Raw genomic sequence first — 23,114 nt, forward strand, 5'->3', positions numbered from 1 at the left:
CTTAGCTGGGCGTGGTGGTGCGTGCCTGTAATCCCATTTACATAGGAGGCTGAGGCAGGCGAATCACTTGAACCCGGGAAGCAGAGGTTGCAGTGAGCTGAGGTTGAGGTGAGCTAAGACTGCGCCACTGCACTGCACCCTGGCGACAGAGCAAGACTACGTCTCAAAAAAAAAAAAAAAAAAATTACCCAGGCGTGGTGATGTGCGCCTGTAGTCCCAGCTACTCAGGAGGCTGAGACAGGAGAATCGCTTAAACTTGGGACGCGGAGGTTGCAGTGAGCCAGGATCGTGCCACTGCACTCCAGCTTGGGCGACAGAGCGAGACTCTTTTCTCCAAAAAAAAAAAAAAAAAAAAAAAAAGAAGTGAAGTGAGTATAGTTCCACCTATTTGACAGATAAGGCCACTAAGCCCCACCGGGGAGCATGCTTGGCCGATGAGCTCACCCATTCCTGGTACCCCTGACGTTTCTGCCGGTTTCTTGTCCCAGCAGGTTGGGGGCGCCTGCCCCCCACTAGTCCAAGTGGAGGGGGTCCCTCCGCCCAATGGGCCTGGCCAGGGCCCTACGCCGCCTCAGCGGCGCCCTGGATTCGGGAGACAGCCGGGCGGGTGATGAAGAAGAGGCCGGGCCCGGGTTGTGCCGCAACGGGTGGGTGCCGGCGCGGGTGCAGTCACCGGTGGGCCGGCGTCGCGGTCGCTTCGTCAAGAAGGATGGGCACTGCAATGTGCGCTTCGTGAACCTGGGTGGCCAGGGCGCGCGCTACCTGAGCGACCTGTTCACCACGTGCGTGGACGTGCGCTGGCGCTGGATGTGCCTCCTTTTCTCCTGCTCCTTCCTCGCCTCCTGGCTGCTCTTCGGCCTGGCCTTCTGGCTCATAGCCTCGCTGCACGGCGACCTGGCCGCCCCGCCACCACCTGCGCCCTGCTTCTCACACGTGGCCAGCTTCCTGGCCGCCTTCCTCTTCGCGCTGGAGACGCAGACGTCCATCGGCTACGGCGTGCGCAGCGTCACCGAGGAGTGCCCGGCCGCTGTGGCCGCCGTGGTGCTGCAGTGCATTGCCGGCTGCGTGCTCGACGCCTTCGTCGTGGGTGCTGTCATGGCCAAGATGGCCAAACCCAAGAAGCGCAACGAGACGCTGGTCTTCAGCGAGAACGCCGTCGTGGCGCTGCGCGACCACCGCCTCTGCCTCATGTGGCGCGTCGGCAACCTGCGCCGCAGCCACCTGGTCGAGGCCCACGTGCGTGCCCAGCTGCTGCAGGTGCGGACCTCCGCGAGCCCTGGGGGATTGTGGGAGATGTAGGCCCGAGGGTGAGGGGCATGCGGGCCTGGAGGGGGCGTGGACTACAACTCCCAGCAGCCTCTCAGGCCTGTGGCTTGCGAATGGGTCACTGGGCAGTTGGGGATGTAAACCCAAGAGAGAGGTCTGTGACCAGCTCTTCCTGGAGGCCTGGACTTGGGACATACAGAACTTTCTGTGGCTTGAGGATGGGCTGCCTGTGGGTAGCCCCGAAAGGGCCACACCTGGCCTGTCAAGGTCCCGGGCCATAATTCCCAGAAGCCTCTGGGTCAAGGGACCTGCCCAAAGATGGGGTGGCCTCAGATGCAGCTTTGCGGGGGGGGGGGGGGGCGCCTGCGTGACTGTTCTATTACTCGGGTGTACAATTCTCACTGGACCCTGTGGCATAGACGGGGGCCTGTGACTTGAGGCTCCCGGGAGAAGCAGGCCCTGGAATGGGTGCAGCTCATCACTGTGGAGCACAGTTCTCCAGGCCTCTAGGCGTGGGGTCCTGCAGCTCTGTGGGGAGATTCATTCCCCAACTCAATGGCCCATTGTGTCCCACCAGCCTCCTGCCCTCTGAGAGCAGGGTGGGAGGTGGCAACGAAACGAAACTGCACCTCCCATTGGCCCCTGGGATAATGGCTCCCTCCCGTGCCCTGAGGAAGGGGCCTTAGTATTCCTAGAATTGTGGTCAAATTGCTCAAACATCTCCGTTCCCAAGAAACTCTGGGCCAGCAGCTGCCATTGCCCAAGTAAAGTGACTTTAGAACTCTGGGTTGAGGCTGGACTTGGAGAGGATCAGGGGTGGTGGGAGCTGCAACTCCCAGCCGCCTCTGGGGTTCCTCTACTTGGGGCTCCCGGAGACAGTTACAAGAGGAGGATAGGTGCCCACCTCCCACTTCTATCTCCTGCCTGATGCTTTGAGATGCCAGGATTCATGAATCGGAGGGACACTGGCTCTTGCAAAAGTTTGTGGGGCAGTGACTTGGCCTGGGAGGTGGCTATGGAACCCGCGGGTAGGTGGGGGTGAAATACCCACACTCCCACAAAGCTTGCTCACACAGAATGACATGGAAGGGTTTGCAGTTGCCCTGGCAGCTTGGATAGCTCAGGGGAGAGCCCAGGGATAAGCCTGAGGCAGTGGTGGGTACAGAATGTTGGACCTGTGTTGCCCTAACTCTCCCTTCTTGTCATCTGGTTTATCTTTCTCTGGCCACATACTAAAAGCCATTTTTCTCCCCCTCCTTCTCCAATTCTCTGTTGGATGTCATTCTTATTTTCTGTTGTCGCTTCGATTTCATCTCTGTCTTGCTGATTTCTGTGTCTGTATGTCAATATCACTCTGTCCCTCTCTCCTCCTTCTCTTCCCCCGCCACACCCCTCTTCCCATTTTCTATCCCCAAACCCTGAGTCTCTTTCCTCTCTCTTCATCTCTGGGTCTCTGTCCCCCCTCCTCCCATCCTGGATCTCTGGCTCCCTCACTGTGTTTCTGTGCCCTCCCCTGCATCTCTCTGGGTTGCTGGCCCCATCTCTGGATCCGTGTTCTCACCCTTTCCTTCACTCCTGTGGTCTTTATCTTCTTTCTCTGCCTCTCTTCCTCTTTCTCACTCCCTCTGTCTCTGCCCATCTCTGTGCTCCCTGCTCTCTGTCTTTGGCTCCTCGCCTCCCGCTGCAGCCCCGTGTGACCCCAGAGGGTGAGTACATCCCGCTCGACCACCAGGATGTGGATGTGGGCTTTGATGGAGGCACCGATCGTATCTTCCTCGTGTCCCCCATCACCATCGTCCATGAGATCGACTCTGCCAGTCCTCTGTATGAGCTCGGACGCGCCGAGCTGGCCAGGGCTGACTTCGAGCTGGTGGTCATTCTCGAGGGGATGGTTGAGGCCACAGCCATGACCACACAGTGTCGCTCGTCCTACCTCCCTGGTGAACTTCTCTGGGGCCATCGTTTTGAGCCAGTTCTCTTCCAGCGTGGCTCCCAGTATGAGGTCGACTATCGCCACTTCCACCGCACTTATGAGGTCCCAGGGACGCCGGTCTGCAGTGCTAAGGAGCTGGATGAACGGGCAGAGCAGGCTTCCCACAGCCTCAAGTCGAGTTTCCCCGGCTCTCTGACTGCATTTTGTTATGAGAATGAACTTGCTCTGAGTTGCTGCCAGGAGGAAGATGAGGACGATGAGGCCGAGGAAGGGAATGGGGCGGAGACGGAAGACGGGGCTGCTAGTCCCCGAGTTCTTACACCAACCCTGGCGCTGACCCTGCCTCTGTGATGCAAACTGATGTAGCCTTTCCTTATGTGTGCCCCCTTCCCCAAGGTAGCAAGATGGAGAGATAGGGCTCTCTCCTGGGATGGGGGCAGGTGTTCCCTAAGACCAACAGGCCTGCTGGGTAAATGACTAGGTGGTAAGGTTCTGCCATGTCTGGTGACCCACCATGGACATACTGGACCTTAATTTTAATTTCTCTGCTTCTGTGTTCCCTCCTGAGACCCCTTTATGAGCCTGATTCCTGAGTCTCACCAGAGTTCTGGATCACCCAAGAGGAAAAGACTGGTGATTCTATGATCCCTCTATATGGGGGCACCTGGATTGTTGACCAGGGTGAGAAACCAATGGTATAGACTGCCTCTGGGGAAGCACGTTGGCAGTTCTTGAACAGCATCAGAGATCAAGAGTTTGTAGGTCTGTATTTACCTAAGCTTCAAGGGAGTGTTGCTTCTCAACTCAGCCAACTGAGCAGCAAATCATTTGTTCTAGACCACCTAAGGAGGGAAGGTTATGGAATGCCCCCAAGTATGCAAGATCATCTTGATTGACCAAAGACAAAAAAAAAAAGAAAAAGAAAAAGACCTGTGGTTCTAGAAAGCTCATTAGTTGAGATTCTGAGTCTAGGTTGACCACAGAGGCAAGCACTGGTGATTCTAGGACAGGTTTGACCTGGAGAGTTGAACTACTCTAGAAACTAAAGAGTAGTGTTTCTAGAATGCACAAAACATTGTTGAGTCTGTGGGTTTAGAAAGACTTAAGTAACAGATTAGGAGTTCTTGATATTAGACAACTCCAACTTCTGGCTGTAGAGCACCCAACCAAGAGAATGAGCAATGCTTTGAAAGGATCCACGGGGTGGGTTTTTTTTAAGTGCCATTCTAGAATGTCCAAAGGGAATCAGGATTCTGTGGCTCTAGACTGATCACAGAGTCAAGGAAGCAGTGGCAATTCTAGATGTCTGAGATTTTGCTGGTTCCGGCTTGGCCAATGGAGTTGAGAATCTCGATGATTCTAGATGACTTCTTGTGGTTCTGTAATGCCAAAAGGAATGAAGGCTCCAGGCATCCAGAGTTGTCCATTACCAAAGCCTGTAAGTTCTCATCACCTCCAGGTGGACTTCTTAGCAGTGCCAGGAGGTGGACTCAGGACTTGAGAAGCAACAATTCTGGGTTGACCTAGAAGTTGAAGGTTCAGGTGAGGCCCTGTAGGGCACAGGGCTAATTAGTGGACAAGGGAAGGGAGAGGCCCAGGGCTGGTGAGTCTAGAATGCTCTGGAACCCTACACCTAGTGATGTGTGTCTATTTCTTTTTTTCTTTCTTTCTTTCTTCTTTTCTTTTTTTTTTGAGACAGAGTCTTGCTCTGTCACCCAGGCTGGAGTGCAATGGTGTGATCTCAGCTCACTGCAACCTCCGCCTCCCGGCTTCAAGTGATTCTCCTGCCTCAGCCTCCCGAGTCGCTGGGATTACAGGCATGAGCCACTATGCCCGGCTAATTTTTGTATTTTTAGTAGAGACGGGGTTTCGCCATGTTGGCCAGGTTGGTCTCGAACTCTCGACCTCAGATGATCCACCTGCCTCGGCCTCCCAAGGAGCTGGGATTACAAGCATGAGCCACCATGCCCAGCCGTGTGTCTGTTTCTTAAAGATGTTATACATATGTATATTATATATATATATAAAATATAAATACAGATATCTATTTTTTTCCCCTGGTCCCTACAACAGGCTTAAAGATGGAGCACTAACTAATTGGAATGAGGTCCTTTTCAAGGACCCCAGAAGCTTTGCTCTAAATCCCAATACTGCCTCAACTTACTGTGTCACTTTGGACTCCTCTTCATGTCAGTTTCCCCATCTGTAAAAATGGGATATTGGAACTTGAAGTTATTCAGGGGCCTTTCCAGCAGGATGAGCCCTCGCTTCACCGAGGGTGGGATGGGCATTTGAGTCCTGGGGACTTCCTTCCTCTCCCCAGTGCTGGGTCCTACGACCTTCCAGGAGAGGCTGGATGTAAGATACTCTTAGAGGCTGGCTCTGAACTCGGGGGTCTGAATCACAGGGCAGGGGTAGGCGTGGGCTGTGGCTAACAGCCAGAGTCACTTCCCTGGCCCAACTTGGGGATCTGGGGAGGAGGAGGTAGCTCTGGACACTAGGGTTCTTCCCATTGTGGGAGAATGACTGTTTTAGGGGGAGACCCGTCCCCCAGATTAAAGAACTGGGAGCCCTAGAGGGTGTGTCTGTGAATGTGCTTCTCGGTCCTCGAACCTGGTCCCCTGCCCATGCTGCCATCTACCTAAGTGCCCCGCAGGCTGGGAGCCAGCTGCAGAGGGAGCCAGTGACAGGGAGGAGGACGTGTTCCCACCCTGTATTCTGGACCGAGGGCAGCCACTGTCATTGCCATTCAGCCTTCACAAGTGATGCATCAACCCAAATGCCCCCATCCAGCTTCTCCATCTCCCTTTATCCCTCGGAATCCCCATGTAATAACCGGATGGGATTAATTAGCTGGCGGCTCTCTCAGCTCAGGGTGTCTGGGGTAGGTAGGGACAGGGGCAATGGAAATGCAAGGTTGGGGAAGGATGTTAAGTTGGAAGTGAAGGGGCAGGGAGGGGGTTTTGTTTGGAAGGAGAGTGGGAGCAGGGCAGCCCAGCCTGGGTCTCCACTGGGGAGGGCAGGGCCTGGGCCACTCATAAAGGTCAGTGAGGGGATTAGGAGCCTCCATATCTAATCCGGCAGCTTAACCAGGTCCTGGCCCCAGATCCGTCTCCACCTGCCCAGCCCAGGGACAGAAAATGAGGACGAGGCCCAGACACTACTTCAGCCCCCATTACGGCTTCCCTCTTTACAGGGGTGCCTGGGTTCCCCATTCCGGCCAGGCCTTTAATCCCATTCCCTTACAAATAATGGGACCTAGAGGCTGGGGAAGGGGAAGGGGCCTCAGAGGAGGGAGGAGTTTAAGAAGGGCAAGGTTGGCCAGGCACGGTGGCTCACGCCTATAATCCTAGCATTTTGGGAGGCTGAGGCGGGTGGAGCACCTGAGGTCAGGAGTTTGAGACCAGCCTGGCCAACATGACGAAACCCTGTCTTTACTGAAAATACAAAAATTAGCCAGGCATGGTGGTGGGCGCCTGTAATCCCAGCTACTTGGGAGGCTGAGGCAGGAGAATCGCTTGAACCTTGGGGGTGGAGGTTGCCGTGAGCTGAGATCACGCCAGTTCACTCCAGGCTGGGCAAAAGAGCAAAATTCAGTCTCAAAAAAAAAAAAAAAAGCAATAGTATGAGAGGACAAGGGGGGACATGAGGGGAGCCAGGGAGGAAGAAAAGGCTTCCGAGATGGGAGAAGGAATCAGAGAGGTGGGAGGACGCTGAGGAAAGGGGAGTTGTCTTAGCGGAAGGATGCTTGGGGAAGGGAGGAATCTCAGGAGGATGTTAAGCTAAGGGGAGGAGTTTGGAGAAATGAGGGAGGAGTCTGAGCGGCAGAAGGTGCCAGGAAGGCTGAGCCTGTGCTTTCACTAAATTTGATCTTCCCCTCTTCCATTCTCCATGACCGATACCAAATAGCATAGCATTTAGAAAAAAGAGTAAATCTTGGCCAGGCGCGAAGGCTCACGCCTGTAATCCCAGCACTTTGGGAGGTCAAGGTGGGTGAATCACTTGAGGTCAGGAGTTCGAGACCAGCCTGGCCAACATGGTGAAACCCCGTCTCTATTAAAAATACAAAAATTAGCTGGGCTTGATGGTGCATGCCTGTAATCCCAGCTATTCGGGAGGCTGAGGCAGGAGAATTGCTTGAACCCGGGAGGCGGAGGTTGCAGTGAACCGAGATCGCGCAACTGCACTCCAGCTTGGGCGACAGAGCAAGACTCTTATCTTAAAAAAAAAAAAGAAAAAGAAAAAACGAAGAAGTCTTTCGTTTCACCACTCCACGACTCCGAAGAGGCTGAGGGGGATGGGGAGGGCATAGATGGTCGTAAGGAAAGAGTTTGGAGGTAAGAAGGGGCTGAGAGGGGAAATACACGGAGAAGAAAAGCAAAACAAAAAGAGGCCGAAGGCTGCACCCGGTTGCCTGGCAACCTCTGCGGTCAGAAGCCAGCATGGCCTGCTAGGAGGTGTGGCTTACGGAAACAAGCCAGTTATAGCCCCGCCTCCTGGCAACAGGATTAACCAAGTACTGCCCCCTAGCAACGGATTATTGGAGGCGGGGTTCGGTTTACCTAGTCTCCAAGTGTCCAAGGCCTTTGAGCAGGCGCAGAGATGGCTGTACTGCGTAAGTCCGCCTCCGCGCAACACCTTTCTGGGGCTTCCCATTGGAGAGCAAGCCTGTCAAGTGCTTTCTCTTGTTTCGGAGGCGGGGCATCCTGCCCTGCCTGCACTCCGATTGGCCTCGCGGGCCGTCTACCTCCGGCCGGACATACCGACATCAGCTTTTTGTACGACTGTTGGCCCTGGAAGACGATCCTTTGGTGGCGAGGGCGGGGAGGAAAAAAGCGTCCACTGTGGATTGGACGGTGTCAAAAAGAGGGGCGGTCCCTACTGAAGGGGCGGTTGGGCGACCAAGGGAGAGTCTTTTCAGCGCTGAGGACTGGCGCTGAGGAGGCGGCGGTGGCTCCTGGGGCGTTTGAGCGGGCTCACGCGAGCCCGCGGGCCAACGCGGATCCAGGCCCGACCGGCGGGACCGCCCCGGACTCCCCGCGGGCCTTCCTAGCCGCCATGGAGGACGGCGTCTATGGTAGGTCGGGGAGGGGCGGGGTCGGCTGGGAGCTGCTGGAGTCTTTTCTCCTGAACGTTCGGCCGCGAACGTTTCCCTCTGGCGCGCGCCGCCCAGAGGCGTTCGGCCCAGTAGTAGACTTGTGGCGCCGCTTTTGTGGGGCGCTGGACGGGCATCCGGCGGGGCCCGAAAGCGGGGCGTTCCAGGCCATTGTTTGGGCTGAGCCTGTTTCCGGTGGCGGCGGGAGGGGCGGGATGGAGCGGTGGAGGCGAGGCCGGGGCGGAACCATTCCCGCTGGAGGGGCGGGCAAGCCCAGCGTCTGCCGGGGCCGGGGAGGGGCGCTCGGGTTGCGGGGAGGGGAGAAATCTTGGGGGGCGGGGGCCTTCGATGTCCCACCCCACCTTCCCAACTCTCCGGAGCTGTCATCAGCTCCCCCGGCCGTAGTGACTGTTCATGGACCCAGGAGTCCCGATAACCAGGTCCCCAGCTACCTCGCCAGTAATGGAGTCAGAAAACCAAGGCCTCAGTCCCCTTCCAAGTAATGGACCTAGAAGTTCAGGCCCCCAACTCTTTCTTCCCTCAAACCTAAGAGCTCAGGCACCTATTCCCCTTCTCCTTCAGACTCTGGAATCCGGGCCCCAAGTCCCCTCCTCCCGCCAGGACTCAAGAGTTTAGAGCCCCGGCCCTTCCTCCTCTGCACGGAGGAATCCAGGCCCCCAGCCCAGTCTTCTGTGCAGACATGGAAGGCCCTTATGCATCCTTTCCCAGCTCTGTCCGCCCCCAGATTGCAGGAATTCAGGCTCACAGTCCCCAGCACTGACTTTTAAACCGTGACCCCGACCCCTAGAACCCCCAGACCTGACTCCGGAGGAACGGATGGAGCTGGAGAACATCCGGCGGCGGAAGCAGGAGCTGCTGGTGGAGATTCAGCGCCTGCGGGAAGAGCTCAGTGAAGCCATGAGCGAGGTGGAGGGGCTGGAGGCCAATGAGGGCAGGTGAGGGCTGGGGCGGGTGACTTGGGGGGCGTGGGGTTGACTGAGGCCAGGAATGCCCAGGCATTGACCCCCCCATCCCCCACCCCGCTCTCTGCTCCTGCAGTAAGACCTTGCAGCGAAACCGGAAGATGGCAATGGGCAGGAAGAAGTTCAACATGGACCCCAAGAAGGTGCTTGGGGCCACAGGACTGGGATCAGCTGGGCAAACATCCAGGCAGGGGCTTCTGGCACCTCCGGGTTCCAGAAGCGTGATGGTTCCGGGTCTATTCTAGGTGGACAGACTTGGTCCTAATCCCTGGATTCAGATACTGGCTGTCCATTTGTTCTCTGAACACTGACCAGGTGTTCCAGCCCTCCTGACTCTTGTGTTTCGTCCCCTGCCTTGAAGGTTGTCTTCCACTTTCTACTTGTATGGGCGCACTTCTTTTGGTCCCAAGATGAGCTGGAGTCTTGTAGGGGCTACAGACAAAGTGATATGCACAAAGGAGAGTTGACCTCCCTCAGGCAAAGGTGCCATGACGGAGGTATCAGGGTAGTAAACTTCTGGAGGAGGCAGGCTGGTGGAGTCAGGAAGGGCTTCCTTGAGGAGGAGACATTCAGGTCAGGTTTGAAAGATGAGTAGGTGTTCACTAGGTGGAGGAAAGGCTTTTGTTCACTTACTTTTTTTTTTTTTTTTTTTTTTTTTTGTGAGGCAGAGTCTTGCTCTGTCACCCAGACTGGAGTGCAGTGATGTGATCTCGGCTCACTGTAACCTCCCCGTCCCATGTTCAAGTGATTATCCTGCCTCAGCCTCCCAAGTAGCTGGGACTACAGGCTCCCACCACCATGCCTAACTAATTTATGTATATTTAGTAAAGATGGGGTTTTACCATGTTGACCAGGCTGATTTCAAACTCCTGACCTCAGGTGATCTGCCCACCTCAGCCTCCCAAAGTGCTGGGATTACAGGCATTGAGCCACCATGTCCGGCCTGTTCACATACTCATTTAACACCCGTTTTCTTTTGTTTTTTTGTTTTTTTTTTGAGACGGAGTCTCACTCTGTCGCCTAGGCTGAAGTGCCATGATGCAATCTTGGCTCATTGCAAGCTCTGCCTTTTGGGTTCACGCCATTCTCCTGTCTCAGCCTTCCGAGTAGCTGGGACTATAGGCGCCCGCCACCATGCCCGGCTAATTTTTTGTATTTTTTTAGTAGAGACGGGGTTTCACTGAGTTAGCCAGGATGGTCTCGATCTGCTGACCTCGTGATCCACCCGCCTTGGCCTCCCAAAGTGCTGGGATTACAGGCGTGAGCCACCGCGCTGTGCCTTTAACACCCATTTTCTGAGGCCTCTCGAGAGCCTGATCCTGTGTAGGGCAATGCTGGGGACCCAAAGAAGAATTAGATGCTGCCCTGTGCTCAGCTCCTGGACATGGATACCACAATTCAGAGGAGATATGGCAGTAGTAGAGAGGTCTTCATAGCACAGAGAGCGAGAGAAGCCTCCAGTCTAGCAAGGGCTTGGAGTTCACAGCCCTTGAGGGACTGCATCTGCTCAAGGTTGTCACATTATTCTTTCCTGAAGCAATTGGAATTCTGTTCAGTCATTCAACAAACGTTTATTGGCTGGGTTCGGTGGCTTATGCCTGTAATCCCAGTGCTTTGACAGGCCGAGGCGAGAGGATTGCTTGAAGGCAGGAATTTGAGACCAGCCTGGGCAGCATAGTGATAACTCATCTCTAGAAAAAATAAAAATAAATAAATTATCCAGGTGTATTGGTGCATGCCTATAGTCCCAGCTTCTCAGGAGGCCGAAAGGAGAGGATCCCTTGAGCCCAGCGGTTCGAAGCTGCAGTGAGCTGTGATCACGCCACTGCACTCCAACCTGTGCAGTAGAGCGAGACCAGGTCTCAGAAAGAAAAGAACATGTTCTGAGCATCTGTTCCTTGCCAGATCCTGTTGTTGGTGCTGGAATTAACCAGGCAAAGGCAGAGAGGGTAGGCCATGAGGTGCAAAGGCCATGAGTTGGGAAGAAACCTATTTAAGACCTGTGAGGGCCGGGCGTGGTGGCTCAAGCCTGTAATCCCAGCACTTTAGGAGTCCGAGATGGGCGGATCACGAGGTCAGGAGATCGAGACCATCCTGGCTAACATGGTGAAACCCCGTCTCTACTAAAAAATACAAAAAACTAGCCGGGCTGGCCGGGCGCGGTGGCTCAAGCCTGTAATCCCAGCACTTTGGGAGGCCGAGACGGGCGGATCACGAGGTCAGGAGATCGAGACCATCCTGGCTAATACGGTGAAACCCCGTCTCTACTAAAAAATACAAAAAACTAGCCGGGCGACGGGGCGGGCGCCTGTAGTCCCAGCTACTCGGGAGGCTGAGACAGGAGAATGGCGTGAACCCGGGAGGCGGAGCTTGCAGTGAGCTGAGAGCCGGCCACTGCACTCCAGCCTGGGCGGCAGAGCAAGACTCCGTCTCAAAAAAAAAAAAAAAAAAAAACTAGCCGGGCGAGGTGGCGGGCGCCTGCAGTCCCAGCTACTCGGGAGGCTGAGGCAGGAGAATGGCGTAAACCCGGGAGGTGGAGCTTGCAGTGAGCTGAGATCCGGCCACTACACTCCCGCCTGGGTGACAGAGCGAGACTCCGTCTCCAAAAAAAAAAAAAAAAAAGACCTGTGAGAAGACTGAAAATGAAACCTGGCCCTGGTCTGTTGAGGGTGGGGGTAGGTCTGCATGCTGAGGTTCCCAGGGAGGTGAGGGGGGTGGCTTTCTGGCTCTCAGCACTGAGACCTTGTCCCCACTCACCAGGGGATCCAGTTCTTGGTGGAGAACGAGCTGCTGCAGAACACACCCGAGGAGATTGCCCGCTTCCTGTACAAGGGCGAGGGGCTGAACAAGACAGCCATCGGGGACTACCTGGGGGAGAGGTGCGGCGCCACTCCGCTCCTGGGGGCCCTCCCTCCCACTGCCCACGCCAGGCTCCTGCCCTCACACCGGCAGCTCACAGGTGGAACAGCCCTGCAGCCTCCCCACAGAGAGGCCCTGGCAGATGAGTCTTCTGACTGGACTGTGACAGAATGGACTGACACGGGCTAGGGGAGCCTGCGGCCACCCGAGAGCATCTGAGGATGCGGGGCCTTCTGGAATTACCTGGGGGTTGTGGGGAAGCATCCATTTATATCTGAGAAGGGTGGAGAACATCTCTCAAGTGTCATGGGAGCATGAGAACCAGGGGTAGACCATGGCTGTGCATGGGCACTGGGTGGCCATCTGGGAGCTGTGGGGACCATTGGGCCCTTGTGGGGAGCCTAGGAGTTGTAGGGGTCATTTGGAAGCCTAGAATGCATGGGACTGGACATCAGGTAGTTGGAGGCCATCTGTAGACGTCTGGGAATCAGGGATTTACAGAAATCTGGGGTGCATGGGAAGCATCTCTGGATGTCTGGGGAGTGTGGGGATCATTTGAGAGAGGTGACAGTAGATAGCATACATGTTTGCGGGATTTCTCCCAACTGTACAAAGGTCTGGCCTAACCTGGGTTCCCAAGCCATATATTCCTCCCAAGAGTGTGTTCTGAGCATCCCCCACCCTGGGGGCAGGCCTGTGCGGGAGCCTAGCAGGAAACTTCACCCTCCGCAGAGGGCAGCTGTGGTGCAGTAGAAGGGGCACGACTTCCCCAGGGCCTTGCCTCCTGCCCACTCCTGCTGCATCTTCTCCAGACTACATGTGACTTTGTCCTGTCCTTCCAGGGAAGAGCTGAACCTGGCAGTGCTCCATGCTTTTGTGGATCTGCATGAGTTCACCGACCTCAATCTGGTGCAGGCCCTCAGGTGAGTGATGGGGAGGGGTTTGGAAGGCCAGGAAGGTACCTCTCAGGGCCTTCCTAGTTACAAGTGACAAACCTTAAGAAAAAAACAGAAACAAGCAAAACAGAAACAAAAGCTAGAGAACTGAGTGCATCCTGCACCATGAAAGTCCAAGGTTATGGTCTCCTTCAGGCATAGCTATATCCAGGAGCTCAAATGGTGGTCAGAAAATCGACTTTCTTTGTCTCTTGTATTTGCCACTGTGTCAGCATTGCTCTCTGCAGACCCTCTTACCTGATAACAAGCCACAACCAACCCCCAGACCTGTCTAGCAAACTTAGCAGAAAGAGGCTATTTCTGTACCGCTCCACGACACTCCTATGGCCAGTGCCCATTGGTCAGATTGGATCATGTGACCATACTGAACCACCTGCTGAGGCCGGAAGGTTGGGATTCCTCATGGACCAGTTCCTATCACAGGGACTGAGAGTGGGGACAGGCTCCCGCCAGCCCTGGCATCCATTCATGGCCCCTCCGCAACCCAGGCAATTTCTATGGAGCTTTCGCCTCCCCGGAGAGGCCCAGAAAATTGACCGGATGATGGAGGCCTTCGCCCAGCGATACTGCCTGTGCAACCCTGGGGTTTTCCAGTCCACAGGTGCGGGCCCCAACTCCTGGGTCCTGGGAAAGAGGAGACGGGGGCCCAGACTCCTAGGTCTGAGGGAGGGAGGGGGCTGGGAGCCAGGAGTCCTGGGTCCTGGGGAGTAGGGGCAGTGGGGGCTGACATGCCTGGGTCGTCACCACCTGCCCTGTCTGGTGCAGACACATGCTACGTGCTGTCCTTCGCCGTCATCATGCTCAACACCAGTCTCCACAATCCCAATGTCCGGGACAAGCCAGGCCTGGAGCGCTTTGTGGCCATGAACCGGGGCATCAACGAGGGCGGGGACCTGCCTGAGGAGCTGCTCAGGGTCAGCCCCCCTTCCTTGCCCTTCAGCCCTGTCCTTCTTCCTGCCACAGACACCCCCACCCCACCTGTGGTCTCCTAGTGCCCGAGCTGTCTGCCCTCACCCCCAGGATGGTGCGATCATGCCAACTCCTGCGTGATCTTTTTCTCTCTCTCTGGCTGCTTCTCTTCTTGACTGTCTCTCTCGGGCTTTGGCCCTGACATTTTTGGCGTGTCTGTCTTCTCTCTCTCTGGCTGTCATGCTTTCTGGCCCTTGATTGGCCTCATTCCCCATCTGTCTGTTTCTCTGAGGACGTAGCCAGCTCCTCCACCTGTCACCAGGGCATCTCTTCTTTCCTCCCCCACCTCGGCCTCTCTTCACTTCTCTGCCTTTCACTTCCCCCTCCTCCCCAGCCTGCCCCTCTTTCTTCCCCACCATGAGTCATCCCACCCCTGGTCTCGCTGCCCCCCACCCTGAGTAACCCTTGGCGGGGTGGGGGTCCCAGGGGCCTTGAATGGCTGATGGAGCCTTCACTCCTCAGAACCTCTACGACAGCATCCGAAATGAGCCCTTCAAGATTCCTGAGGATGACGGGAACGACCTGACCCACACCTTCTTCAACCCGGACCGGGAGGGCTGGCTCCTGAAGCTGGGTACGTGCCCTCTGACCCCGCTGGTCCCTCCACAGGGGGCCGTTCGCGGGTCTGGGCCCTGGACTCAGCTTCCACACAAACCTGCTGCCTGAACTGAGGCAAATGATTCGACCTCTCTGAACCTCAGTTTCCCACACCCAAAAAATGGTGCTGAAAATGAAATCAGGCCTGTGCGCTGGGCCTGGCCTGTAGTAAGTACTTCCCAACCCCTTTTCTTTACCCACAAATGTTCATGGAGCCCTTCTGTGCCAGGCCCTGGGCTGGGCTGAGGATGCAGTGAGAGGCAGGTGACATTGTCCTTTTGTGGGGGAAGAGTTCACTGAGGCTTATCTCTACTGCGTTAACCCAGCCCAAGGGAGCCAAACCCCTGGAGGCTGTTATTCCCCTTGGCAAGAACTCCCAGGGTCCCAGGCAGGACTGACCCTGCACTCCAAGGCATCAGGCCCAGAGCACTGGCTGATCCAGGAGCCATCCTTCCCGAAACACCACCCACAGGCAGAAAAGAGCCAAACAGGCGAGGAAACCTGTCCCAGATTCTGGCTCCCGGCTGGGGAGGGAATAGCCAGGGCTGGTGCAGATGAGTTGGGAGACCCAGCTGACATGGAGCAGGGAGTCTTCGTCGTAACATGAGGCACTGGCACATTCAAGTTTGGTTAGCATGGATCAGACAGGATCGTAGCATGATGGGGGGTTAGCACGAGGACTGGAGTGGTTCTCAGCCCTGGCTGCACGTGAGATTTGCCTGGGCACCTCGAAAACTCCGGTGGCCAGGCCATAGACTCCTGAAGTCAGGCTTTCAGGAGCAGAAGGGCTATCAGTCACCATTTAAGCTCCCAGTGCATAGCTGAGGTTGAGAGACACTGGCCCGGAGCCGTGCCTGGTAACAGTAGGTGCCACCTGTGTGTTAGATGTGGTTTATAATGGAGAAGCGGTGCACAGCTGCTCCAGAGAGACAGATCTGGGGAGTTACAGTCCAGCACAGTAGTGGAGGCTTCCCGTGGCAGCAGGAGAGCCCACAGGAAGCTTCCAGGTCAGTGAAGGGAGTCAAGGCCAGGCTTCTCAGAAGGAGGTTGGACAGGGCAGCTTTGGCCTCTTGAGTCTTGGGGGCCTCTCCATGTGGAACTGTGCTCTTAAACCAGGGCATCAGTGCCTCCACAGATGCCAGGGTCTCCTGGTAAATGTAAAATATGCAAGTCAGGCTGGGCATAGTGGCCCACCCCTGTAATTTCAGCATTTTGGGAGGACAACGCAGGAGGATTGCTAGAGGTCAGGAGTTTGAGACCAACCTAGGCAATATAACGATATCCCCATCTCTACAAAAACTTTAAAAATTAGCTGGGCCTGGTGGTGCAGGAGGATTGTTTGAGCCCAAGCAGTCGAGGCTGCAGTGAGTCGTGATTCTGCCACTGCACTCCAGCCTGGGTAACGGAGCAAGACCCTGTCTCTATAAGATAAAAGTAAAACATGCAAATCACTGTCCAACCAACACTCCGGTCCAGATCCCTGCATTCGATCCAAGGGAGGCAGACTGCTGGGGGAGACTAAGAGTCCTCGAGGCGCCCCTGGCAGTGAGTGGGCCAGAAAGAAGCAGGAAGGTGCCAGCGTCACGCGGAACTGCTTCCCTCAAAACTGCGCCTGTCAGGCCGCGCACGGTGGCTCAGGCCTGTAATCCCAGCACTTTAGGAGGCTCAGGCAGGCAGATCACTTGAGGTCAGGAATTCGAGACCAGCCTGGCCAACATGGTGAAACCCCGTCTCTACTAAAAATACGAAAATTAGCCGGGCGTGGTGGCGGGCGCCTGTAATCCCAGCTACTTGGGAGGCTGAGGCACAAGAATTGCTTGAACCCGGGAGGTGGAGGTTGCAGTGAGCCAAGATCACGCCATTGCACTCCAGCCTGGGCGACAGAGCGAGACTCCGTCTCAAAAAAAAAAACAACTGTTCTGTCAGCAGGAACCTTTCCCATTTCCCAGATGAGGAAATTGAGGCTCACGCCTCAGTTTGGCTTTGAGTCCCATCTAAGATTGCCCAGCCCAGGGACATCTGTGACCAGAGGGCCTCTGTTCCCTTTGTGCCAGTTCGCAAGAAGGACCTCTTCCTTAAAAGATGGAAATACAGGAGTGGAGATTGGTGATGGTGGTTGCTACTCCATGCCTAATAAAAGCCATTCTTACTGTCATTGTTTAACCTTGGGTCCACAAGGAAGCCAGAAACAGGTCATTTTGCTACAGGAAGGTGGAGGCTGAAATGAGTCTCCAAGCTGGAATTCAGAGAGTCCAAGAGAGTGCCCTGAGGTCACACAGCCAGTTTGTGCAGGAGCTGAGATGGGCCCCCACGCCCTCCTCAGGCCAAGGACTGGGGGTTTTGCCTTCTCCCCTGTGGTGCCACCTCCAGGGGAGAGGCACTTTTACCATGTCGAGGGAGGACCCTCCTGGTCTAGGACAGACCTTAGGGAGTAGGCTGGCGCCCTGTACTGAAGCAAGGGGTTTCCAAGGCTCCCACCTGGGGCTCATGGCCCTTGGCCTCTCTGGGAGGGAGGGGCCCTGACCATCGCCCCCTCATGTGGATGTAACTGGTTTTCTTCCCTCTCTCTCCCTCCCCTCCCTCTCTGCGTGTTTCTCTCCTGTGTTTGCCTCTCTGTCCCACCCCTGCGCATCCCTCCCTGCGCCCACCCTATTTCTGTTGTCTGCGGCTCTTGGGGGTGCTCCATTCTCCCGCCTTCCCTTCTCCTGCACCTGGTCCTGCCTGCTTTCTCGCTGTCTGCCCCAGGAGGTAGGTACACGACCTGTCTTTGTCTCCCATCACTAGACGAGGGGAGGGAGCTGCCCTGGCCTCCTTCCCACAGGAGGAGGGGGCTGGGGGCTCAGGATCCTGGGCTGGGGCTGACAGACTTAGAAAATGTGGAGCCCCAAGCTGGGGGTGGACGATTCCTGGAGCCCCAGCACACCCGGCCCTGCTTGTCTGTCGCCCCCCACGCAGTGGCTTTGTCCTAGGCCCCAGGAGCCCCACCTCTACCGCTCTTGCTCTGCTTCTCATGCCCCTCCTATCTCCCAGAGGCCCTGTCCCCCGTTGAGCCCAGGCCCCTCCCGCCCCTTCCCTTCCAGGGGGCCGGGTGAAGACGTGGAAGCGGCGCTGGTTTATCCTCACAGACAACTGCCTCTACTACTTCGAGTACACCACGGTGAGCGGGGCCCGGCCGGGCCCTTGGGTTCTGGGAGGAAGGGCTGCGAGCCTGCACTTCTGGGGCTGAGGGAGGCAGGCTGGGGTGAGGATTTGGAAGTCTGAGTTCTGTCCAACTTGCTTCTTCAGGACAAGGAGCCCCGAGGAATCATCCCCCTGGAGAATCTGAGCATCCGAGAGGTGGACGACCCCCGGAAACCGGTAAGACCCTCTCTGTACACCTTCCTGCCAGGGCAGGGCCTCCTCTGCCCAGGGCTGGCTCTTACCTGCGCCCTTCCTCTCTCGTCCCCAGAACTGCTTTGAACTTTACATCCCCAACAATAAGGGGCAGCTCATCAAAGCCTGCAAAACCGAGGCGGATGGCCGAGTGGTGGAGGGAAACCACATGGTGTACCGGATCTCGGCCCCGACGCAGGAGGAGAAGGATGAGTGGATCAAGTCTATCCAGTGAGCCTGGACTCCTGGGTCTGATGGAGGAGGGGCTGGGGCCTGGACCCCTGGGTCTGACTGAGGAGGGGCTTGGGGGTCAGGACCCCTGGGTCTGATGGAGGAGGGGCTGGGGGTCAGGACCCCTGGGTCTGAGGGAGGAGGGACTGGGGGCCTGGACTCCTTGGCCCTCATCCTGGGACCCCTCCCTTTCTGCAGGGCGGCTGTGAGTGTGGACCCCTTCTATGAGATGCTGGCAGCGAGAAAGAAGCGGATTTCAGTCAAGAAGAAGCAGGAGCAGCCCTGACCCCCTGCCCCCAACTCCATTATTTATTACGGAGCTGCCCCGCCTCGGTGGCCGGACCCCTGGGCCTTGGGGCTGTGGATCCTGGTTCCCTGTTTGGAAAATTCACCACCTCTAGCTCCTCTCTGTTCTTTGTAATTAACACGCTGTTGGTAATCTTATTAATTATTTAACCACTTGGCCTGCTGACCCCCTCATTTCTTGGGATTGACGGAGCCGAGGTGCTCGGTGGAGCCAGCCTGTTTCCCTGGACAGGGGCCTGGACCCGCCTGTGTCTGTGGGTGCTGCCTGGGTGTGGCTCCTGGGGCCTGTCCCGCCGGGTCTGTTCTGGTTTCACCCCGAGCGCAGCAGGAGTGGAGGAAAGGGAGAAGGTTAATATGGTGGAAGTCTGGAAGTCTAGAGTTGGAATTGGCCAGGGACGGAGTTTAGAATGCAGGGGTTCAGGGTTAAGGTCTAGCATTCATTCTAGAAGTTGCCTGACAGCCATCAGCCAGTTATGCTACAGCCATCAGCTGGTTCCCATCTTTGCTTTCTTGGGGCTTGAGGTCTTTGAGGGGCAGGAGATAAAACTGATGAGGTGAGCTGGGCCAGGGCTTTGAGGACAACCTGGAGCTGGAAGAACTATAAATGTGACCACCTCAGGGAGGGTCAGGGAAGGATGAGTGGGGAGGTGGCCATGTTCTGCAATGGCCTTGGTGATGGGATGTCCTGAAGGGCTGGGCACCCTTAGATGGGGCCAAGAGGGCTGCACTATGGGCTAGTGCCAGAGTCAGGCTTGTCTGTCCCCAAAGGATCAGCCTCCTTTGGAGGACATTTTGTGTCAAGGATAGGGCTGAGGACCGGTGTTCTTAACGTCTTACGTAACTGAGATTCTCGACCGCCAAAGAAATAATGAGGATCACCTCTATGAAGGTCAAGTCTTGGCATGCGGGGTACCCCTGAATCCTGGGCTAAGGCCTGTGCCCTTTTGCCCTCCAGTTGGGGTATACATGGTGTCCCCAAAGAACAAGGGCTCGTGGATCCCGAGAAGGGTGCGATGGCGGATTGGGAGGTCCCATGTCACTCTCCCATGCCCGCCTTTAAAGCCGAGGAGCTCTTTAGTTAAACAACAGATAAACAAAAACCTGCTACTCCTGGCAGGGCCCGGGACAGGGACGTGGGTCGAGAGGCATCTGTGGCGCTGAGGCGTGCTGCGAGTTGTAGTCCCTCCCGCCCGCTGTGTTCGCTGTTGAGCTCTCCGATGGGGTCTGGCGCTTGGGAATTTTGGGCCTTTATCCCTGTCCTGCCCTTGGCCACAGGCACCCGCCGGCCTGAAGGGTCCTGCAGTGCATGTACCCTGCGCTCCTCCGCGGGAAGATGGACTACAGTTCCCGGCAGGCTGTGCGGCGCCCCCGCCACGGTAGACCCAGACCAGAGGTTTTCCGGGCGTCCGTTTCCCGAGACTCTGTGGCGGTGTTTGCCTTCTTTTCCTTGGTTCGATCCCGTACTTTTGTGGAGGGTAGAGAGGAGGCTTTGACTGCCGTGGCCCCAGGGACTGGTGGGAAATGGAGTTCCAAATGAGAAAATAGAATTCCCCACTTCTCTTTCCCACAGGTGCCAGGGAAGTGGAGTCATCGACCCAAGAAGGTCATGGGAGATGAGGTCCCGGGGTAAACAGCGGGTCCTGCCACTAGGTCACCCTTTCCTGCCGCCTCCCCGGATGAACTGCGTGCAGGCCGGCCGGCTCCGTTGCAGGCAGAGGCAGGAAAAGGCGCGGAGCCCGCTCGTGGCGAAGAGGGGAGTGCGGTGGAAGGGGAGGGCAGAGGCAGGCGGCCGGTCGCGTGGGGCCTGGGCCGCCCCAGGAGGGCCTCTGGATGGATTCTTAGCAGATGGAAGCCGTGCAAGGGCAGGAGGCAGGGGCCTGACGTGTTTGGATTGAGGTTGCGGGAGGGGCCCCTGGCTGCTGCAGGGAGAATAATTTGGAGGCGAGCAGGTAGGTGAGAGGAGACTGTGCGGTGCAGGATGGCGTGGCTGTGGAGGCAGAGAACGATGGACCACGCTAGGAGTCTTGAAAGAGGAGCCAAAAGGACTTGCTGAGAGCTGTGCAGCTGGTGAATGACAGTGCTATGGCCGAGGTGGTCGAAGAGTATTTTAGGGGAAATCAGTCATTCCGTTTTGACCAAATTAAGCTGGAGATGCCTGTGGAACATTCCAGCCAGGCTGCACCACTTCACACTGATCTTCAGCATTGCCCACAGTCCATCTTCCGCCAGGGCCTGAAGATTCTGACTTCTGGCTCCCTCCTCACCCAGGGCCCCTAAGCTCCCAGCACGCTTCTTTTTTTTTGTTTTGTTTTGGGTTTTTTTTTTTTTTTTTTTTGGTCTTTGTTTTGTTTGTTTGTTTGAGAGGGAGTCTCGCTCTGTCCCCTAGACTGGAGTGCAATGGCTCCATCTCGGCTCACTGCAACCTCCGCCTCCCAGGTGCAAGCAGTTCTCTTGCCTCAGCCTCCCGAGTAGCTGGGATTACAGATGTGTACCACCATACCCAGCTAATTTTTGTATTTTTAGTAGAGACGGGGTTTCACCATGTTGGCCAAGCTGGTCTCGAACTCCCGACCTCAGGTGATCCACCTGCCTCAGCCTTCCAAAGTGCTAGGATTACAGGCGTGAGCCACTGCGCCCGGCCTCAGCCCACTTCTTTCAGGTGGCTATGGTTTGGATATCACTTGTCCTCACTAAAATTCATGTTGAGATTCAAGCCCCAGTGTGGCAGGTGTTGGGATGTGGGGCCTGATAGGAGCTATGTGGTCATGGAGATGGATTCCTCATAGATTAATGCCTGCCTTCAGGGGTAAGTGAGTTCTCACCCTTGGGAATTTGGTTTTCTCTCCCTTGCTTCCTTCAGCACCACGTGATCTCTGTGTACACAGCAACATCCTTCTGCCCTCCCCCAAGAGCAGAAGCAGCCTCAGGGGTGAGGGAGGTCCTCAGCGAGTGCACCTGCCCAGTCCTGAACCTTCCAGCCATCAGAATCTGAGCCAAATCATCCTCTTCCTTCACAAAGACCCGGCCTCAGTTCTTCTGTCAGAGCAACAGAAAATGGACTCAGCACGGGTCAAATTGTGTCTCCCCACCCCCACAAAACAACTTAATATTAAAATCCTAACCCCCAGAATCTCAGAATGTGATCTTATTAGGAAATAAGGTCATTGCAGATATAATTAGTTCAGATGAGTTCATTCATGTGGGTCCTAATCCAGTAGGATGCGTGTCTTTATAAAAGTTTGGACAGAGACAGACACACAGAACGGACACCATGTGGAGGTGAAGGCAGAGACTGGGGTGATGCCTCTACAAGCCGAGGAAAACCAAAGCTGCCAGCACACCCTCAGAAGCCAGGTAGAGGCCGGGGACTCATCCTCCCTTGCAGCCTCAGGAGCAGCCAGCCCTGCCGACACCCTCGTCTCAGACTTCTGACCTCCAGCACTGGGAGACCATTAGTTTCTGTGATTTAAGCCACTAATTTTGAGGTACGTTGTTATGTCAGCCCTGGAGAACTAACCACTCCTCCCTCAGACCCAGGAGTCCAGGCCCAGCCCCTTCTTCCCTCAGACCCAGGAGTTAGGGACCCCAGCCCCTTCTCCCTCAGACCCAGGAGTCCAGGCCCCAGCTCCTCCTCCCTCAGACCCAGGAGTCCAGGCCCCAGCTCCTCCTCCCTCAGACCCAGGAGTCTAGGCCCCTGGTTTCTCCTCCCTGAGGCCCAGGAGTCTAGGCCCCAGCCCCTCCTCCCTCAGATCCGGGAATCCAAGCCCAGCCCCTCCTCCCTCAGACCCAGAAAGTCCAGCTCTCACCTTCCCCCTGGTTTGGTTCATGCAGCACCCACCCTGTGGAAGGTGTCTCAGGATCACTTCAAGCACCACCAAGGACTCGCATGCGACCCTAATGCTGCCATTACCTTAACTCCAAGGCCGGAGTCTACACTACAGCCTCCCTAATAGAGGGAAAGGACTGGATTCCCACCCCTTGCTCCTTCCCTCTTCCCGCATCCAAACTACATCCCACAAATACACCAGTGAACCTGGTACCAAGGTGATGGCAGATAGGGTGAGACCAAGAGATCAGAGCTGCAAAGACAAACCCGGTCAGAGGGAAAAAGATGAGAAACAGAATCCAGGAGAAACCGAGAACAAGACATAGAGACAGCCTGGCACGGTGGCTCACGCCTGTAATCCCAACACTTTGGGAGGCCAAGGCAGGCAGATCATTGAGGTCATGAGTTCGAGATCAGCTTGGCCAACATGGTGTAACCCTGTCTCTACTAAAAATACAAAAATTACCCGGGCCTGGTGGCGGGCACCTGTAATTCCAGCTACTTGGGAGGCTGAGGCAGGAGAATCAGAGCCACGTTTCTGCAAGGTGGCCCACAGTGGTGGCCAGACACTATCCCAGGGCCAGGGGCTAGTGGGGCAGGGGACTCAGAAATGACCTGCTCATGCTTACACTGGAGGATTGCAGTGAGCCAAGATCGCACCACTGCACTCCAGCCTGGGTGACAGACTGAGATGGCCTCATAAAAAAAGGAAATAGAGACA

The 23,114-nt window shown here is 56.1% G+C and overlaps 2 protein-coding genes and 1 long non-coding RNA gene across 4 annotated transcripts; 2 read left to right on the forward strand and 1 right to left on the reverse strand.

Annotated features, from left to right (window-relative positions):
- Positions 1-80: 80 nt before the first annotated feature.
- Positions 81-5,776, forward strand: KCNJ14 (potassium inwardly rectifying channel subfamily J member 14). The gene is made up of 2 exons (XM_030942184.1): positions 81-1,257; positions 2,954-5,776. Exons 1-2 carry the CDS (start codon positions 544-546, stop codon positions 3,548-3,550), a joined length of 1,311 nt encoding a protein of 436 aa, XP_030798044.1. The 5' UTR covers positions 81-543; the 3' UTR covers positions 3,551-5,776.
- Positions 4,140-8,443, reverse strand: LOC104666567. Its single transcript, XR_748572.2, has 3 exons — positions 8,180-8,443; positions 5,364-5,402; positions 4,140-4,722 (listed from the first exon to the last, which is right to left on the reverse strand). It is a non-coding gene; the product is annotated as an uncharacterized LOC104666567 (long non-coding RNA).
- On the forward strand, positions 7,911-21,695 carry CYTH2 (cytohesin 2). 2 transcript variants are annotated; one of them, XR_004060382.1, is made up of 13 exons: positions 7,911-8,276; positions 9,103-9,250; positions 9,354-9,420; positions 12,038-12,156; positions 12,979-13,059; positions 13,581-13,693; positions 13,858-14,006; positions 14,524-14,636; positions 17,737-17,815; positions 17,944-18,015; positions 18,107-18,261; positions 18,460-20,017; positions 20,138-21,694. XR_004060382.1 is itself a non-coding variant. In XM_010368657.2 (12 exons), exons 1-12 carry the CDS (start codon positions 8,258-8,260, stop codon positions 18,545-18,547), a joined length of 1,200 nt encoding a protein of 399 aa, XP_010366959.1. In that variant the 5' UTR covers positions 7,911-8,257; the 3' UTR covers positions 18,548-21,695. The 2 variants fall into 2 exon arrangements, 1 of the variants encoding a protein (XP_010366959.1); XM_010368657.2 differs by having other exon boundaries at positions 14,524-14,635; positions 17,739-17,815; positions 18,460-21,695.
- Positions 21,696-23,114: the final 1,419 nt, after the last annotated feature.

The sequence above is a fragment of the Rhinopithecus roxellana genome, chromosome 12, assembly GCF_007565055.1.
Source record: "Rhinopithecus roxellana isolate Shanxi Qingling chromosome 12, ASM756505v1, whole genome shotgun sequence".
Lineage (NCBI taxonomy): Eukaryota > Metazoa > Chordata > Mammalia > Primates > Cercopithecidae > Rhinopithecus > Rhinopithecus roxellana.

Coding starts and splice junctions, on each gene's coding strand:
- KCNJ14 (XM_030942184.1), top strand. CDS start 544: ATGGGCCTGGCCAGGGCCCTACGCCGCCTCAGCGGCGCCCTGGATTCG. Junction 1,258..2,953: donor TGCGTGCCCAGCTGCTGCAG/GTGCGGACCTCC, acceptor CTCCCGCTGCAG/CCCCGTGTGACCCCAGAGGG.
- CYTH2 (XM_010368657.2), top strand. Junction 9,421..12,037: donor TCAACATGGACCCCAAGAAG/GTGCTTGGGGCC, acceptor CCCACTCACCAG/GGGATCCAGTTCTTGGTGGA. Junction 18,016..18,106: donor TGGACGACCCCCGGAAACCG/GTAAGACCCTCT, acceptor TCTCGTCCCCAG/AACTGCTTTGAACTTTACAT.